The sequence below is a fragment of the Lepidochelys kempii genome, chromosome 3, assembly GCF_965140265.1.
Source record: "Lepidochelys kempii isolate rLepKem1 chromosome 3, rLepKem1.hap2, whole genome shotgun sequence".
Taxonomy (NCBI): domain Eukaryota; kingdom Metazoa; phylum Chordata; order Testudines; family Cheloniidae; genus Lepidochelys; species Lepidochelys kempii.
The window spans coordinates 31,309,177-31,328,654 of record NC_133258.1 but is presented as its reverse complement, the minus strand read 5'-3'; the positions used below and the strand labels follow the sequence as shown (position 1 = coordinate 31,328,654).

Genomic DNA, 19,478 nt, shown 5'->3' with positions numbered 1-19,478 from the left:
ACAGATTCTACGGCCTCCGTGACTTCTGCAGCAGCCTGGTGCGGCTGGCCCAGGAGCTGCCTGAGCAGCTCAGGCAGCCCCTGGGCCTGTCACACTAGCTGCTGCTGGGGCAGTCTTGGGTCACCCCACCCCCCAGCAGCAGCAGTTTGGGTGTCTGTGGGGGGGTCTCAGGGCTGGGGATTGGGGTGTGGGGTGGTGCTTATCTGGGGGGAGCTCCCTGGAAGGGGGATAGGAACCCCTTCCTAGCTCTGCGTGCTGCCTCTGCCTGCAGGCACCACCCCCACAGCTCCCATTGGCTGCAGTTCCCAGCAAATGGGAGCTGCAGAACTGGGGCTTGGGGTGGAGCAGAGGCAGCACGTGGAGCTAAGAGCTGGGTAGGGAGCTGTCTATGACTTTAACTAAAAATACTCATGACTAAAACATAGCCTTAACTCTCACTGGTGTGTGAGCGCAGCAGCTACGCAAATAGCATGCTGTCCAGTGGTTGGGGAAAAGAGAGATTGAGGTAAGACTGTTGTATCAGACACAAGTTTAAAGAATCCATGACTCTTTTTAAAGTCCATGTAGAGGAGACAGCACCACTGTTTTTAAGGTCTCCTGTAAAAAGCCCACACACTAACTTCTGATCATGATGGTCCCTTCTGGCCTTATGGTCTGAGTCTGTGAACTTGTATGGGATTCACTTTTGAGGCTGATCCTGAGTGCTTCCTTGGAGACTCTTGCACCTTCAGGTGCCATTGTCTTCCTCACATTGGATCCTTTCTGTTTCAGATAAAAGACTTGTGTGCATAGTGTCAGGATTTTAAACTGGTGGCAAGGAGTCCTAAGGGTTTTGCACTGGTTGCTTAGACTTAGAAGACATCCCCTGCATATAATTTAGTCAGTATAATATTTTTTATTATGCTAATAAAATGTTTTCAATATATTATAAAATTAAATATGAGAATAAAAATAGAAATGATATAACTAAAGGAAAAGGCTGCAATATCAGCTTGGTGAGATTCTTGTCCATTTAAATGTAATAGGTCTGTGCAATGGATTTGTAATAAGATTCAAGTATGGATTAGATTTGATATAGCCCTTTGTGAGGTATTTTTTTAAACTTTTATAAAGCACAGCTTTCTTTCTTTATGCTTTATACATTTTGCTTTGAGCAATGCCAGAACATTTGAAGATGGGCAGTTGAACACCAACTGTGTATACTCTAAAGCCTTTTTTACACTACAAAGTTTTGTTAACAAAAGGCAGTTTTTGTCGACAAAACCGTGGAGGTGTATACACTATAATGCTCCTCCTGCTGACAAAACTCTCCTGCTTTGTCAACAAAATAAAACCACCTTGATGAAAGGTGTAGTGCTTTTTGCTGCAAAGTTAGAGCAACAGAGCATTAGTGTAGACACTGCATTTGTTATGTCGCCCTAAGTGGCCTCCAGGAGATATCCCACAATGCTCACCGTGACCGCTCTGCGCACTGTTTTGAACTTCGCTTCCCTGCATCCAGCTGCACACGTATGTGCCCCATCCCTTTCAAAGCCCTAGGAAGTTTTGAAATTCTTCAGCCTGGAGAGCTCACATAGCTACTGCCCAGCTGAGCATTGCTGGCTTCCCACAGCAAACACATTCCTGCTTGGACTATAGGGGTGGGGGTGGATCTCCTTCCTCTGTGGGAGAACTCTGAGGGAGTCACAGAATCAAAACATTAATGCAGAATCCTGCTCTCCCCAGGACTAGAACCAGAGCAGCAGGCAGAGGGCAACGGGGGAAAGACTGCTGTGCTGTGGAGAGTCGGGGAGGGAGAAGCGGGCTGATGTTGGGGTGTCCCTCTCCCCCCACCAGTGTACTGTTCTCCTCTGGGGTGGGGAGATAGGGGGATGCCAGCTGTCTGTGCACCAGCTTCTGCCTCAGGACTGGTTGCTTCTGGCTGCTGTCTGAACTTGGGCTTTGTCTACACTGGAACCTGAATGATAAAACTTTTGTCATTCAGAGGTGTAAAAAAACCACACCCCTGAACGACAAAAGTTTTGCCAACGAAAAGCGCTGATGTGAACAGTGTTTTGTCACAGGAGAGCTCTACTACCGACAAAGCTACTGCCGCTCGTTGGGGGTGGAAGTTTTTTGTCGGTGGGAGAGCTCTCTCTTGCCAACAAACAGCAGCTACACTGCATGCCTTTTAGCGGCACAGCTGTGTCACTAAAAGGTGCGTAGTGTTGACATAGCCTTAGAGTCAGCGTGCAGACACTCATTCTCCCCAGCACAGTCTGTCTCTCTCACATATACACACTCCTCCCCATGCACTCTCTGACACACTCCCCTAACACACACTCTGTCTGACTGTCTGTTGCTCTCTCATACTCTCCCCCCCCCCCCCCCCCGACCTTCTGTGGGCTTGTGTTAGTGTTCAGCAATGTCATTTTGGTCGTATTACCAAGTGCAACTTTAATAAGTGTTTAAAATGTGTTACTTTTCAGGCACACACAGCAATCATTAAAAGGTTCATAGCATGGTGCAAACAAACAATGTGAGGCTCAACACACTGCAGCAACACACATTACTGTAGCTTAGTGTTAATATGCTGCTTCAAAGCATCCCTCAGCCAAATAGCACCCCCATTGGGCTCCTCTTATAGCCTTGTCTTCATAATGAAGGATCCGTACTTTCTGACAGAGATGGCTGGGTTGCAGGTTACCAGAGCAGTTGAAAAGCAGCTAGCAATCTAGTAGGATACCCATGGAACGATTGGATTGCGAAACCCCTTATCATGTGATGCTGCACCTGCCTCCATGAGGCACTGCAAACCCTTCCCAGTTGGGTATTCCTGTTATCCATATAAACATCTGATCCCTTTAATCTTGCCTTTGGATAAGTGATTTCTACAGTGGTGTAACTGGATGACTTTAGATACATCAGGAAACCAGTGTATACTTTGTTTAGGCTCCCCCTTTGTAATGACTACATTAATATTGACACTTTAGTTTCTTTAGTAATAAATGAAGAAACAGAAAAAATGTTAGATAAATAATTCAAAACTTTTATTCTGTCTCCTAGCATTGCATGCTGAAAGTTTCAAAATACCGTAATTTAAATGGCCTTTCATAGTAAGGGAGTTAGGGCTGAGGTAACAGTAGAGAAGGAGCAGAGGGATAGGTTCCTCACCCCTACATGGTACTGTTGTCACCTGATTGTACTGAATTTAGTGGAGCATAAGGAGCTGTGCTCTCTGTTGCATCACCCTCTGAGAAGCTTGATGCTAACATCTTTCTTTATCAGTTTCTTTCTTCTTACTTGGCATCTATCAATTTTTATGCTCTGGAGGCTTGACCTATGCCACCAAATTGCAAAGATGAACTTGAGAGTAGATAAGTTAGGTCACTGCTAAATGACCTAAACTATATTTACTCATTTATCAGAACAAAGCATATGAATTATTAAAGCATGTGTGTTTACCAGTGTGGTGAACAAAATCTTTTGGAAATGAGTTAGCTTTCAAAACAGATGTTCTCAGCCCAGTCCTTTTTTGTCACAGATGAAAGCATTGCACATCGTTAGGGAAGTAAAATCGTAGCTGTGCAGGAAAAGAGGAAGTATTACTAACACACAGAGCCCTTTATCTTGGAATTTTCAAAGGCACCTCTCGCCACAATATCAAGCGTTTCAAAATTTTAAATTGCTTTTTACTAGAGTAAGCCTGTGTCAAGGGCTGATATATTAGTACAAATTATACTGAAATAGAAATGTCTCAGCCCATAAGAATGCAGGGAGGCTGTATAGCTGTGGATACTTAATGTTTAATTCCCACCACATTATGCAGTTCACTGCACTATGTTGTTTCATAGAGTTTAAGGCCAGAGGAGATCATCTAGTGTGGCCTGGATATCACAGATCACTAATTTTTAGCCAGAAACCTCTATATTAAGGCCAAGATTTTGTTTTGGGTGTGAGATTTGTAGAATGACTGAATGGTTATTTCTTCCCCATACAGTATGAAAATCTTTGACTGACCACCATTAGCCAATCAGAGTACTGGTATTTGCATAATTGCACAAGTTCTTTCTTATTGTCCTTGCTGTGAATATGCAAAACGTGAATCTGCTTGGGCTGTTGTAATTCCTGTCTTTGGGTTGGCTTCCTATTCAGAATTTTCAGGTTGCTTGTCATCAACAAATATACAACCTCTGTTCTTCACTTTTCTGACAGAAACAGAAAATCTCCCTGTACATGTGAATCTGAAGGGGGAGCGTGGGGAAGAACAGCATACCAAAAGCAAGGAGATGAGGGCTGATACTCCACTGAAAGGGAGAGTGGCTTTAAAACATGGTTTAAATCCCTGGATTCATTTTCCTCCTTCCTCTGATTTTTACCCCCTTTCTTTTATACAGATCACTGAGACTCGTGTTTCTATAATAATGGCCATGCATATGAGTGTTCATTGGCTTTTTTATGTTAGGGGAATCCTGTCTTTCCTTCCCTGACATAAAAACCTATTGCAGTTACTGAGGACAAGCACCTTACTTATCTGTAGGGAAGAAACTGAATGGCAGTGCGGAAAAGAGATAGTAAAAGGAAAAGCAAAAAGAGCTTAATTATTTGAAAACAATGTACCTTAGGGTGGTTTGACAATTGGTTTTGCTTTTTGTGTTTTTTCTCCTTTCACTGAAAATTTTGTGTCTAATAAAAAAAATCAGTATAATAACTTGCGGGCATTTCCTGTTAACTCTGAAATAATTCTGTGCTGGACTAATAGTATCTGATACCTTAAGTTCATTCAACCTAGGAAACAGTTGTTATATTGTAAATAGAAAGCACTGTCAAGTTATCAAAATATTTCAGGGGTCAGTTTGCTTTAAGCATGTAGATTGCTTTAGCCCATGTCTGCAACAAGCATTCACTTGCCATCCTAGAGAAAAGATACTAGTCCTTTCCCAAATTTATGTCTTCTGTGCTTTAGTCATGGACAGGATCTCAGTTTCATTGAATGAAATGTCACTGTTCAGTTTAAATAGTGATTGGCCTATCATTCTACATTTGGATTGTTAAACAGTAGAATGGTGAGTTCTGCAAATAGGCATCTAAGTGCATTTAAAACAGGGTTGTAGTTAACTGTATTTAGATAGGGTGGGTGGTTTTTTGTTTTTGCTAACTTTGTCATGTCCTTTCACAGAGGTGCTGGGCAAGAAGTAGGAAGATCATGCATTATTCTGGAGTTTAAAGGAAGAAAAATAATGGTAATTATTTGTATACACCTGAATTACCAGGATCTGTTGTAAAAAGCTATTGTGTGTTAAATCCAAGTTCCTCACAAAAGTCTGGTATCAATGACTGTCTTTCCCTAAACAGGCAAAGTCTCTGGTTCTCAAGAGCAATGTTACCTAGAGGATGTGCTATTATATGAGATTTTAATTTACTAACAAAAGATGTATATAAATCCTGAGAGAAAATTCAGGTATCTATTTATGTGTAAGTGTAGGTGATATGCTCACAGTCTACTTTTCAGTGGTGTCCAAGCCTAACCTTTACTTTGTTCACACAATTGTGTGTGTATGCACAGATGCTCTGTTTGCTTTTCCAGCATTAATGCCTGTGTGCTCAGGTGACAGAATCCACAGGTGAAAGGCTGTTTACCCATGCTCTCAACTGTTACTATTGGAAAAGTATGGCTGGAGGCTCGTGTAGGTACAAAATTGCACATGCAAAGGCTTATGTCTGAAAAATATGCTTTCAAAAGGCATTCAGTTTTCCACTGAAGATAAGTCACCTACACAGATACCGTAGAGGCTAGCTTGGAGTCTAATATATCACAATGTGTCAAAAACTGTGAATAAGCAAAATGAATTTTTCCCACTGACTTGTAACTGTGCCATAAATTTTTGTGTGTTTTTTTTATAGGTTTTTAGTAGGAGTTTTAATGGTTTTTCATCACTTTTCAGCTTGATTGTGGAATTCACCCTGGCCTAGAAGGAATGGATGCCCTTCCTTACATTGACTTGATAGATCCTGCTGAGATTGATCTCCTCTTAATCAGTCAGTAAGTTGCATTTAGAACAAGAATTAATGCTTGCTTTGAGTTCTTGCTCTAAGCAGTGTTGACTTCCAACTTTTAAGAAAGGATGGGGGCAGATGTCATCCAGATACTATTGGTGTGATGAAAAGACAGTAGTTCCCAATATTTTTGTAGTGTGAACTGTTGCATAATCTGTTGATTGCATATTGATTATATTACTGATTTAGTTTCCCCAACTAGCAGTCTGAAATTTGGCTGGTTCTTGTCCCAAAATCAGGCTCAGTATTATCAGAATTAGTGTTCAGTTGGGAGCCTTGACATGCACAGTTGCAATACTCTCATTTAGGAAATCACACTATATTTATAATAGTTTTATTAATACAGTTAGCAACTTCACAAACACTCCAACCCAACAAAGCAGTTAGAGATAATACAGAATGAGCTGAGCCATCCATAGGCTTACACCATCTCTTGCAAACAACCTGAAGTGTTAGTTATCTTTCTCATCTTTCCCCTCACCATCGTCAGTGGTTGCCATCCTGACATCTCCCCAGGTACAGAAGCCAGGATACAGCTTTTATAATATGTTCTATTGAGACCCCTATGCTTAATGCGTGTTCAATAGGGGTTTCAGTCCCTTTTCCTTATTTGTAGTTCCTCTCCCTACTGATATTGGGGTGCCCTTCTCTCATAGGTTATTAATCTTTTTACATTAAGCTTGTTAGCATATGTCAATTAGTTACCATGGCATTCTTGTGATCAGACATCTGCTGATGTCCCCAACTAAAAATATTCCAAGCTGGTATAAACTAGCATCTTGTGATTACCTATCAGCAGTTTAGTCATTACAGCATTCCATCTTATGATATTTTATGATCTAGGGTTACTCTTGGTTAGCTACTTATGCTAAGGCCTTTTGGGCCTTATGCCTTAATTGGTTTAGCTAAATTTTTGTCTTACAGGCCTTGAGGCCTGCAGGCTTATTGTTTTATTGCCTTAATTTATACCTGTGGCTAACCTAGCAAATACCTATAGGCTACAAAACTATTTCTTAATGTCATAGAATCATAGAATATCAGGGTTGGAAGGGACCCCAGAAGGTCATCTAGTCCAACCCCCTGCTCAAAGCAGGACCAATTCCCAGTTAAATCATCCCAGCCAGGGCTTTGTCAAGCCTGACCTTAAAAACCTCTAAGGAAGGAGATTCTACCACCTCCCTAGGTAACGCATTCCAGTGTTTCACCACCCTCTTAGTGAAAAAGTTTTTCCTAATATCCAATCTAAACCTTCCCCACTGCAACATAGCCCTCCTCCATGCCCATTGTGACCTCGTGGCCACACACCCCTTCCTTTTGTGATCACATAAATCACTGTAAAAAGAACAGGAGTACTTGTGGCACCTTAGAGACTAACAAATTTATTAGAACATAAGCTTTCGTGGGCTACAGCCCACTTCATCAGATGCATAATGTCAACTTCAGCAATTGTTTATGTGGAAAAGAAATATTAGGAAAGTATTTATTGTATTTGTAGCTGTCTTTAATGGGCGTTGGATCAGGAGTTGAGAAGGCACCGGTTGACTTAAATGGGTCTTGGATTGGGCTGATAATATGACTTAGCAGCTGGAAACAAGGAGAGCCAGCCCTGTATGACCAGTTAGTTCTCCATGGACCACCAGTGCCCCACAGACCAGAGTCTGAGAAATGCTGATACAGGGGTTACAGAGGCATTCACTCAGATACTTTATGTAATTAAGATTCACTTGTTGCACCTTTATCTCAAAACCACTGTTTTAAAATTAGTATCATTAGTAGGAGTGACCAATTTGTTATCTAGTATGCTACTAAAAACATATTTTAGTGGTTCACGTCTAATCTGTGGTGGCCCCTGTGCCAACTTTGGGGCTACTGCTATTAGCTTTATTCTGTCATCCGTAGTGTGTGAGTGAGTGAGTGAGATAGATATTCATTCTCTTACCTGCCATTATCAGTCCTTTTTCTTTAGATGCAAAAAACCCGTAATTGTGAGGTTCTATAATAAAATTTCATCAATAAATGCAGACGTTAAAATGCAAAAGTTAACTTTTCTCTATTCCATTTTAATATATCAATCTTAATATCTTGGAATATACAGAATGCATAATTCAGCCCAGTTAACATTGATGATTAAAACCTAATTTCCTGATTTTTTGTAACATAGCATTAATGTGGTAAATTAGTGAATGGTTTGGCATTTAAAAAAGACTATTGAAATCCTACTCAGAGTAGGTATCAATGGTTCACTGTCAAACTGAGATGTTGCATCTAATGGGGTCCTGCAGGGGTCAGTCCTGGGTCCAGTACTAGTCAATATCTCATGACTTGGATAATGAATTGGAGAGTATACTTATAAAATTTGCAGATGACACCAAGCTGGGAGGGGTCGCAAGCACTCTGGAGGGCAGGATTAGAATTGAAAATGACCATGACAAAATGGAAGATTGGTCTGAAAGCAACAAGATGGAAATTCAATAAAGACAAGTGCAAAGTACTACACTTAGGAAAGAAAAATCAAATGCAAAATCCCAAATTGGGAATAACTGGCTAGGCAGTAGTACTGCTGAAAAGGGTCTTGGGGATTACAGGGGATCAGAAATTTAACAGGAGTGATTCAAGTGTGAAAAAGACTAATATTATTCATGGGGTATATTTAATAGGAGTGTTGCATGTTAGAGATGGAAGGTAATTGTCCTGCTGTACTAGGCACTGGTGAGGCCTCAGCTGGAGCACTATGTCCAATTCCTGACATCATACTTTAGGAAAGATGTAGACAAACTGGAAAGAGTCCAGAGGAGAGCAACAAAAATGATAAAAAATTTAGCAAACCTGAGATATGAGGAAAAAACAGACATCTGTAGTCTTGAGAAAAGAAGACTGCGGGAGGGGGGAATCTGATAATAGTCTTCGAATATATTAAGTGCTGTTATAGAAAGAAATGTGATCAATTGTTCTCCATGCCTATGAAGGTAGGACAAAAAGTAACCAGTTTAATCTGCATCAAGGGAGAGTTAGGTTAGATAGTAGGGAAAAAATTCTAACTATATGGGTAGTTAAATTCTGGAATAGGCTTCCAAGTAAGGTTGTGGAATCCCCATTATTGGAGGCTTTTTAGAACAGGTTAGACAAACGACTCTCAGGGATGATCTAGCTTTACTTAGTCCTGCCTCAGTGTAGGGGGCTGGACTTGATGACCTCCCAAGGTCTCTCCCAAACCTACATTTCTATGGTTCTGTGATTTGTATTATGTGATATTAATGTATTAACTGTATTCATTTGTCTATTTTAAGTTTCCATTTGGATCACTGTGGGGCTTTACCATGGTTTCTGCAGAAGACCAGTTTTAAAGGAAGAACATTTATGACTCATGCTACAAAAGCTATTTACAGGTGGCTTCTTTCAGATTACGTCAAGGTTAGGTAAGTTGACACACTGATTGTTTTTATAACTCCCTCCTGAATTATTGCTCCTGTCTGTCCAGTGGGGGAAGAGTGTGGGAAATGATGCAATGACTTGGGGGGCTTTGAATGCACTTTCTTATATCTTATATTTTTAAAAGACCACTGTCAGTTTAACAATCATATGTAAATTTCTTTAAAAGTTCACTTACTTAGGTTACTAATAACATTTAATTTAGAGCATTAAAAATGAAGAAAAATACATCTAATTTACTTTCATTTGTCATGTTTACTTTTTGCTTTTCCTGAAGCTCTGATAATGGAAGTAGACAAGTCAATTTCACTTTTTGGGAATTTTGTTTTTGTTTTGTTTTGTTTTAAAAACCCACAAAGATCAAATTGTGGAAACACAAGTTTTTGGAAACATTTCCTTTGGTCTTATAAGATGGTTTGTATCGAACCTCAACTTTTTTTGGTCCAAATTTGAACCTTTAGGCTCCTTTCATGGTTTGAGATTAACAGTGAGCATGGCATTATATTTATTATATTAAATTATATATTTCAAATGTTAACTATATTGGTATTGTGTTCAAGTATATAGGATAGTTCCTTTTGGTCTAACTCCCATTTCCCAAACATATATTGCCTGAACTGTGTGTTGGGTGAGTTTATTAGTAGGTAAGTCTATAGTTTATTTTTGCTCTCTTCCAGAGGCATCCATTACCTGAAAGGTCAAACAGTAATTGTCCGTTTGCATTATTGTAATAGTTATTATATAATGTCAAATGTAAACATTAATAGAGATGAGGTTGTGTCCCCGACCAGTATGCAAAATTTTAGGATGCTTTGCATGCATAAACATGTTAAGTGGATGTAGTAGGGGAGTTTGTGGAAGCAAAGTATTTGTTTGCAGAAAACCTTAAGCACCTTCTTGCCTGAAGGAGGTAATATAGCAGTTTTAAAAAATTTGGATTTATCTCTTGGTGGCAAGAAAAGATGGGAAAGAGTTACAAACTTTGGAAAAGTGGTCCTGCAATCCTTGTCTAATACACTCTGAGCCCCACCTCCTGTAGGGACAGCTTGTGAGTCACCTAAGTGGAATACATGTCTGCATTGACTCGAAGAGGAAACTCTTATTTATTGTAACTGTAGTTCTTTGAGAGGTGATGCTGACATGTATTCCACAAAACCACCCTCTGTCCCTTCTGCACTGGAGTTTAGTCTCTGGATATTCAGTACAAAGGAACTCAGGGGTGGGGGTGGTGTCAGGACAGGCACCACTTCATGTAGCCAGGGAACGGGCTATGGCCACAAGGCATGAACGCCACCCCTGCAGGTACTGCTAAGTAAAATTCTCTGACTCCAGTACCCTGGGTGCATGCACAGTGAAGTGGAATACAAGTTTGCACAACATCTCAAAGAACTACAGTTACTGTAAGTAACAATTTCTTCTGCCTAAGAGGCCACTAAGGGTTTTGTAGCCTGCTCCTTGATCTGTTCCAGGGTGGGAACCTCTGATGATTTGTAGGCTTCCAGAATACAGAGTCTAATCAACCTAATGATGGAGGATTTGGAAGCTCTGAGTCCCTAGCACTTTGAGTGGAAGGACATGAAAAGGGAGCCTGATCTTCTTGTAAAGTCTATATGCTTGAGAGATTTTTTTTCTGTGGTCTTCTAACATATAAGGAGTGCCAGGCCTTTTCAGTTGGCTGTTGTGGTTTTGTACAAAACAAAGGAAGTATGAGCTCTTAAAGTGTGGAAGGAGGAATTTACCTTAGAAAGGATTCTGATTCCCCCTTTAGATATGTGTCTGTTGTCAGGCTATCTGACTGAACCAGGACCTGGGTCCCCCTTAGGGTGAGCTGGAACCTTCGCAGAGCTAGCTTGACCACTCTCAGTTCTAGGAGGTTTAACCTATGAGCCTTTCCCTCCTGGTTTCCAAGGCCCTTGGATGTTGGGTCTCTAGGTGAGCTCCCAAGCCCTCCAGGCTGGCATCTGTTGTGAGGACTGAAGGATCTGGACAGCAGATGGACATATCGTCTTGGACTCACCACCCGTGTAAGGCGTTGTACACCTGTGTCGGTACCTGTACTTGATCTTTCATTTGTTCCAGACCCTTAGTATAAAGGCTTGAAAAGATGTCTGAACTGTGACTGTGCCCAGGAAGTGATCCCTATGCACGAGACCTAGAGTCCTAGCAGTTGGCAGTATAATTCTATGGTGGGTCTCCTGTGGCTCTGGAGGAAGATGATAATTCCTGGATTTCCTGAAACCTTTCTAATGATGGGTAGATTCTTGCTATCGAGGTAGCTATTTCTGCTGCTAGGTCGTTTATTCTGGTGGACGGAACTAGGGAACTTTTCTTGGCCTTGATGAGTAAGCCATGCACCTGGAGGAGACCTGATTAGCTGAATATACAGTCTTTATTCACAGACAGGGAGATCCCTTGGCTGTTTATAAAGTTCCTTTTTACTTCCAAGTGGTTTTGATTGTTTGAAGTTGTCTTTGATAGTTTTCCATTGAGTATTCTGAGATGCAGTAAGGGTAGACAATTAAACCTTGTAGTTCATCACTAGCTGATCAGGGAGAGGTGAAAACTCCCTCAAACTTGAATGGGCCAGCACTGGGATATATGATTCCTGGTGACTAACTTTTATTCCAAGACGATAAGGTATAATTTTCAGTATAGTTACATTATTTCTTAAATATTACACTTGCACAAATTTTGCAGTGATTATGAGAATTGATAAGTTACAGGCTTTTAGGAGAGATCTGACATGCTGCTTTTCATAGATAAATACCATGGAAATGATATATTAGGTGTAGTGAGTTTGTTAGGTCTGAGATGGGAGTTGCTTATAAAGAGCGGTGTATGTTGGCACCGGTGGGCCTCTATGTCCCAAGTAGAACCAGAAGAACATTTATTTTGGGAAACCCCCTTTAACATGGCTATATCCAGAAGATGAGACATTTCATTCTGGATCAGATTGTGTTTTACTGCATTGTTGGAATTAGGTGATTGGATGAAGAACCATTGGACTGGAGCCCACAGTTTGAGGGAATATCCCTGGCTCACTATCTTCCTCACTCATTTTTCTGTGGTTGATGAGCCATTCCTCTAGGAAATGCTTCAGTTCTGGACGGAGGCCTACACAATCTCGGTCATAAAGTAAGTTGGATGGGTGAGGGGCCAAGGTCCCTCTGGGCTTCCCCTTGGATCTCGATTCTCCTTTTTTTCCCTTGGAGAATCTGTTGTCTCTTTGGTGGTACTGGTGTGGTTGTCCCTTCACTGTTACAAAGAGCAAAAGGAGTGCATGTGTCTGAAAGCCAATTAATGTACTCTCTCCTTAGGGCACTTAGTGGGGCAGGGTGAGATTTTGCCACACTGTCAGCCACCACCTTCTCCAGCCTTTCTCCAAAAATGAGGGAGTCTGTCAACTTGGCCACGCACAGAACTGCCTAGAGTGAGTGTCCACCTTCCAGGCACAGAGCCCTAGGTGGCATCTAGATACACTGAAAGCCATGGCTCGGACTGAGATCCTCATTGCATCTGTTGAGGCATCAGCTACAAAAGCTGTTGCTAGGGAGACTTTCTTTAAAATTGAACCAAAGTCAGGGTGATCTCTTCCTTTAAGTGTTTTGAGATCTTCCAGCTAGGAAAGAGATGCTCCTGCAAAGCAGAGAACTGCCAGAGACACTCGGACGGTGGTGGGGGAGTCCTCAAAGTCATTTTTGAGAGTAGCCTCCATCTTTCTGTCTGTGGTGTCCTTAGTATAGAACACCCTCTCTAAGGCCTGGGCTACACTGGGGTGGGGGGTGGGGTTTTCGAACTAAATACGCAACTTCAGCTATTCTATTCGCGTAGCTGAAGTCGAAGTATCTTAGTTCGTATCTGGAAGTATCTGGCCGTCCTCACGGCAGTGAATTGACCTCAGTGGCTCCCCCGTCGACTCTGCTTACTCCTTCTGCCAAGGTGGAGTGCAGGTATCGATTCAGGGATTGATTTACCGTGTCTAGATGAGACGTGATAAATCAATCCCCGATAGACCGATCACTACGCGCCATCCGAAGGATAGTGAAGACGTACCCTTAGGGAATAACCATGTCCCTGGTGAGGGACCCTGTGGCGGGTCAGCGTTTGGTATCAGGAATAGATCCCTTTTGGTTCTTGAATGTTATGGAGCCTGAAGTTGCTCTTGTTAATGCGCTTGCCTTATAAGGCTTTTTCCACTCATCCCTAATCACTTTCTTGAAGGAGGAGTGAAGGGGTATCACCACCTCAGGAGTGGATTTGGTGGGAACCTATTTACTCTGAGGTTTACTCTCAAGAGCCTGCTCAGGTTGGATTTGAATCATGGAAACAACCTTGTTGCACATAGCTTGAAATTTCTCAGGGGAGAAAAAACTTGGCTGCATTTTCCACCAATCCTGTTCACATTCAGAGCGAGACAGTTCAGTTCCCTTAGTCAAGTTGTTGGCGTCCTCATCGGTTTTTGAAGCCTCTCCCTCCTCTGCACAGGGGTTCCTGGTCCATTCTTCCCCCATTGGAGTTGCGACTGCCTAGGTGGGTTGGGGACCCCACCTGCCTGTTTGACTTGCAGCCCCAGGGCTGGTTGGCTGTGTGCAAGCTGTGCACAACTCACTATCTGCCAAAACTAGGAGATTCACAAATAGAACACTGCTTGGATCTAATCTGGTGTTTTCTTAGCTGCTCTGCCATGCCTTCAAGGGGCAGAGGAGGTGAGCAGGGCAATGCTACAGCAGAGGCTTAGAGAGAATTAAATCCTGAGGGAGGAGGACCAATGTCGGAGAGGGAAAACGTTGCTCCCCTCTGCTCAAAAACTGAGCAGAAACAGCTCAAATTGAAAAAGAGCAGGAGCAATAGCAATCACTACTGTCCGCTGCCATAGAGGCAGAGAAACTGGTGGCAAGTGAGAGCAAAGAGAGTGTGGCCAAAGCGTGGTGCCAAACTGCTGGTCTGCCTCCATGAAGTTGCAGACAGAGGAGAGCAGCCCTGATGCCCAGGATTGTGGGAGAACACTGGGCTGCTTGGTTACATGCCTATATTTGTTCCTCCTTTCTTCATTATTCTTCTGTATTTTGGGAGAGGGGCCATCCTTTTTGTACGACGTTTGAGCCCTGAGCATAATTTGGGAGTTCCACAAATATTAATTGTACATTTTACAATTTCACCAGATAGTTTAATTTTAAAACACAAAAGGTCAGTTAAAAGGAAAAAAGGTTAATGGACCAGTGTATTATTAGAGAGAAGGTGTGTGAGGTAATATCTTTTATCTTCTGTTGGTGAGAGGTCAGATACAGTATCTCTATCACTCCTAATCCTCAAAGGAAACCTGCACAACACTTTCGGAAGACTAGGCTGGGAGCTTAAATTCATAACTCTGCGAGACACTAGAAATCATGGCCTGAATAGAGATGCTGGATTTATGGCTTATTGCAACAATCTGTAACCCACTAGTCCCTTCCTCTTTATCTTATGACTGCAGGGGTACTAACAAAAATAGCTTTGAGCCACTCTACCTTAGGGCAGGTCTACACTACAGCGGGATCGACACTCTGAGATCGATCCACCGGCAGTCCATTTCGCAGGTCTAGTAAAGACCTCTCCAGTCGACCCCTGTACTCTACCCCAACAAGAAGAGTAAGGTAAGTCGATGGGAGTTTCTCTGCCGTCGACTTACCGCGGTAATGTAGACATAGCTCACATTCCAAGGCACCATTCTAAGGCTAACTGTAGTAGGAAGAGAGCCTAAAACACTAACCACTGATGCTAAACAATCTGTTCCACCTTGCATTTTGCTGTGAAGCTTGGAGAACCTTTTCTAGCCCTGTATGAAGAGCTCTGTGTGGCTCAAAAGCTTGTCTTCCTCGCCAACAGAGGTTGGTCCAATAAAAGATATTTCTTCACCCATGGTCTCCAATATCCTGGGACTGACACAGCTACAACTATGTTGCATACAGTGTATTATGAATCATAAGAGTAATAGTATACATTTGTTTTTACATGAATGACAGAATCTGAATCTGGGAAATACGTCATAATTAACGTATGCTAACTATCCTTCATATAGATTTAGCTCAGCAGTATGTGGTATCCCTCTCCACACTGGGATCAGATGTATGATAGATATAGCTATCATTAAGTGTAGTTTTTGCTAACAGGCATAGGCAGGCTTTTTTGTGTGAGAACTGTGTTATGATCTGGTTACTACAGCAGGCTATAAATTATTTTTTTATTATTTGTATTAAAGTAGTGCCCATTGGGAACCCATTGTGTTGGTAGTACAAGACACTGCCTTGCATGAAAAAGAAAGTCTAAGGTGGCCTTTCTGAAAATATTACCTGTTCATACTGGTTAGGGAAATTGTGTTAGAAACCATGGCTCTAGCTGGTTCAATATTTAATTTGGAAGGAATCTGCAGTTTTGAACGGGGATCTTAGGTGGAGTTACAAAATCTATCAAAGGAGCACATCTGTAATTATTCTGTAACATAAACCAGTGAAACTTGCTGATACTTAGCCATTTCATTTTTATACAGCAATATTTCAGCAGATGACATGCTGTATACGGAGACAGATCTGGAAGAAAGCATGGACAAAATTGAAACCATCAACTTTCATGAAGTAAAAGAGGTGGCAGGAATCAAGTTCTGGTGTTACCATGCGGGCCATGTCCTGGGAGCAGCCATGTTTATGATTGAAATAGCTGGTGTGAAGGTATTTTTTTAGTATAGAGCAGTAACACCTTGTCAAAAAAATTTATTATTAGTTTTTAAGCATTGGCAATGTGTTCAGAGCTGAAAATTTGAAAACAGGCAAGGAACCCCAAATCAAACACCCTGGAAGACCCAGTAGGAGGCTTTGTCTTCAAATATTATTTTTAATCAGTTATAGCAGGTGAGTGACAGCAGTTTTATTTAAGTGAGATATTATATGTGGGCTTTATGGAAGAGGTGAATTTTAAGTATATGATCTAAGCTTGGAATTACTTAGCACAGAGATTACCAAAATGTGGTCTGCTGAGAGCTGGCTGGTAACCTGTTGCTAGCTGTCCTTGCATCCAGTAGTTAAATTGCATTAAAAGGCAACTTAATCCATAATTACTTTACTTTCCTATGTCTGTCTGTCTATCTAGGAACTTAACTAGCCTCCATCATTATAGTGCCTCACATTAATTATTTAATCTTCACAACACCCTTGTGAGGTAGGGAAATATTCTTTTTCCCATTTTTATGTACAGGGAGCTGAAGCACAGAAAAATTTAATAATTTGTCCAAGCTTATACAACAAGTCTGTGGAAGAATCAGGTGTCAGACACAGATTTGTGAATTCCAGTTCAGTATCTGGACAGGAAAACCAGTCTTCCTCCCTATAAGCAATTTCTAAAATGTCCACAGGCACACTAAGAGGTGATCACAAATCGGGAAGGTGGGAAGATGGTGATCCACAAGATAATTTCTCTATTAAGATATCGTTTACATTATGAAAGTTTGAAAACCTCTGGCTTAGCAAGATTCAGAAAGGGTTAAGAACATATATTGAGAAGACTCTAGTTCAGTGGTTCCCAAGCTTGTTCCACCGCTTGTGCAGGGAAAGCCCTTGGCGGGCAGCGCCTGTTTGTTTACCTGCCGCGTCCGCAGGTTCGGCCGATTGCAGCTCCCAGTGGCCGCCATTCACTGCTCCAGGCCAATGGGAGCTGCTGGAAGCAGCACGGGCTGCCGCTGCTTCCAGCAGCTCCCATTGGCCTGGAGCAGCGAACCGTGACCACTGGGAGCCGCGATCGGCCGAACCTGCGGACGCAGCAGGTAAACAAACAGGTGCTGCCCACCAGGGGCTTTCCCTGCACAAGTGGCAGAACAAGTTTGCGAACCACTGCTCTAGTTAAATAGCTAGAATAAAAATTAGAACAGGTATTGGTCTTCTTGCTGATCATCACTTGGTAGCGGGAAGAAACAGCCTTTCTTCTCTGTTGTGTGTATTGCTCAAATTATTATTTTTTTATGTGCATTATGTTCTGTGCTTTCTCTTGAAGCATGTGGTATCGGCTACAGGATAGCAAGCTACACAGACCATTTATCTTTTCCACTGCTGGTCATCTGTGTTCTTATTCAGATTTTGAGCATGATTTATATGTAAACTCTCTTCAAATGAGTGATTGTAGGATACAGCATGTTGAAATTTTGAAGGGCAAATCCTGTAATTCACTCTATTTGGGGCTCAATTTGCCCTTCACTATGCACTTAAGAATTGATCTGAGAGTGACCAATGTGTTGGAAAGCAGGATAAAGACCTTACAGAAAGCATTTTAAATTATGGGTTTTCCTTTAAAAATAAGTGTGCAGTTTTCTCAGTTTAAAGTAATAATGTGGAAATATCAGAGTCTTTAGTACAACATAATCTAATTAAACTAGTTCCGTTTGATAGTTGTTCATTGTGCTGATATTCTCAAATGGAAGCTCTTGAGTTTACTTTCTTGCATCCATCAAATAGTGTATTTTTTTAAACGATCTTAATGGCTTGTGTACTCGTGCAAAACTCTAAAAATGTCACTTTTGTAACAGAAAGGAGGAACTACAAAAATATTGATACTTATGTTTATAGCTGCTTATATATACTGCTTGAAATCTTTCAGTCATTGCAATTAGGATTTGTTTATTGTATTCATAATGAAACCTATAAGCACAATGTATTTATCAAAGCATTCTTCAATACAGGTACATTTGAACCTTTTATTATAAATCCATGAACATTAGCTTTGCTAAAATATTAAACTTTTCCTCTACAAAACATGTTGTTAATATCTTTTTGCTGACTTAGTCATTCTGTCTAATTACAGGTCAAATATTTTTCTTTCTCTATCACAGCTTTTATATACAGGTGATTTCTCAAGACAGGAAGACAGACACTTGATGGCAGCTGAGATTCCTAATATTAAACCTGATATTCTTATCATTGTAAGTTTCACACTGATTTTTTTTAAATTAGTAGTTGGGAGTGTCTAGAAGGAATTACTAAGATCTGAAGTGCGTGTCAGAATAAAGGTAGAAGCTCGATGGTGACATGTAACTTTAGCAATGTGCATTATGTGTCCCTTACAGCCAGGCTAAAGGGGAAATCAGTACAGTATTTAGCATATAATAACTTCTGTATAGTGTGTTTCAGGCCAGTCTCAAAACACTGTCCAAAGCTCTATGTCACTTCTCTAACCTGTGTAAGCCCCAATTTTGTCCCAGAGGTGTGTCCAGAAACCTGCTAGAACAGGAGTAGCACAAGAAGGAAGTAATTCCAGCCACAATGGTTGAAGCTACATCAGGGAATATGGGCAGGACACAGGTTAATGCCCCTTTTCTTGCAAGAAGTGTTGAGGGACTTTTAGCAAATACACAGAGTCAAGACCTTGTTTTTACATCTCTGCAAGAGAGCATCTCCAGCATTATAGTGCCTCCTACCAGCATAATGTAGCATTGGTTCAGTATTGACTCAAAGAAAAGAGTAAAAAGAAAAGGAGTACTTGTGGCACCTTAGAGACTAACCAATTTATTTGAGCATGAGCTTTCGTGAGCTACAGCTCACTTCATCGGATGCATACCGTGGAAACTGCAGCAGACTTTATATACACACAGAGAATATGAAACAATACCTCCTCCCACCCCACTGTCCTGCTGGTAATAGCTTATCTAAAGTGATCATCAAGTTGGGCCATTTCCAGCACAAATCCAGGTTTTCTCACCCTCCACCCCCCCACACAAATTCACTCTCCTGCTGGTGATAGCCCATCCAAAGTGACAACTCTCTACACAATGTGCATGAACCTGGTACTTCATCTTTGGGGTTACTTTTAGATTCTGTGAACAGTTTATAGTTAGGCCCTACCAATTTCACAGCCGTGAAAAATGTGTCATGGACTGTGAAATATGCCCTTCCCCATGAAATCTGATCTCCCCCTTGCTGCTGGGAGCGCCCCAGCCAGCGGGCTCCTAGCTGCAAGTCCCGGCTGAGCAGGGGAGGGAGAGGACTTGGGATTGT

General features: G+C 41.6%; 1 protein-coding gene across 3 annotated transcripts in view; it reads left to right on the top strand.

The window, feature by feature from the left end:
* Positions 1-19,478, top strand: part of CPSF3 (cleavage and polyadenylation specific factor 3) — a 55,828-nt gene that overhangs the window by 1,543 nt on the left and 34,807 nt on the right. Inside the window, exons 2-7 of one of the 3 annotated variants that reach the window (XM_073336052.1) lie at positions 772-879; positions 5,159-5,222; positions 5,925-6,022; positions 9,324-9,452; positions 15,992-16,169; positions 18,317-18,406. In XM_073336052.1, coding sequence (XP_073192153.1) covers positions 5,220-5,222; positions 5,925-6,022; positions 9,324-9,452; positions 15,992-16,169; positions 18,317-18,406 — 498 coding nt within the window. In that variant the 5' untranslated portion in view covers positions 772-879; positions 5,159-5,219. Of the gene's footprint in view, positions 1-771; positions 880-5,158; positions 5,223-5,924; positions 6,023-9,323; positions 9,453-10,564; positions 12,601-15,991; positions 16,170-18,316; positions 18,407-19,478 lie in introns of those variants that run through there. The other 2 variants (XM_073336051.1, XM_073336053.1) reach the window with 2 other exon arrangements.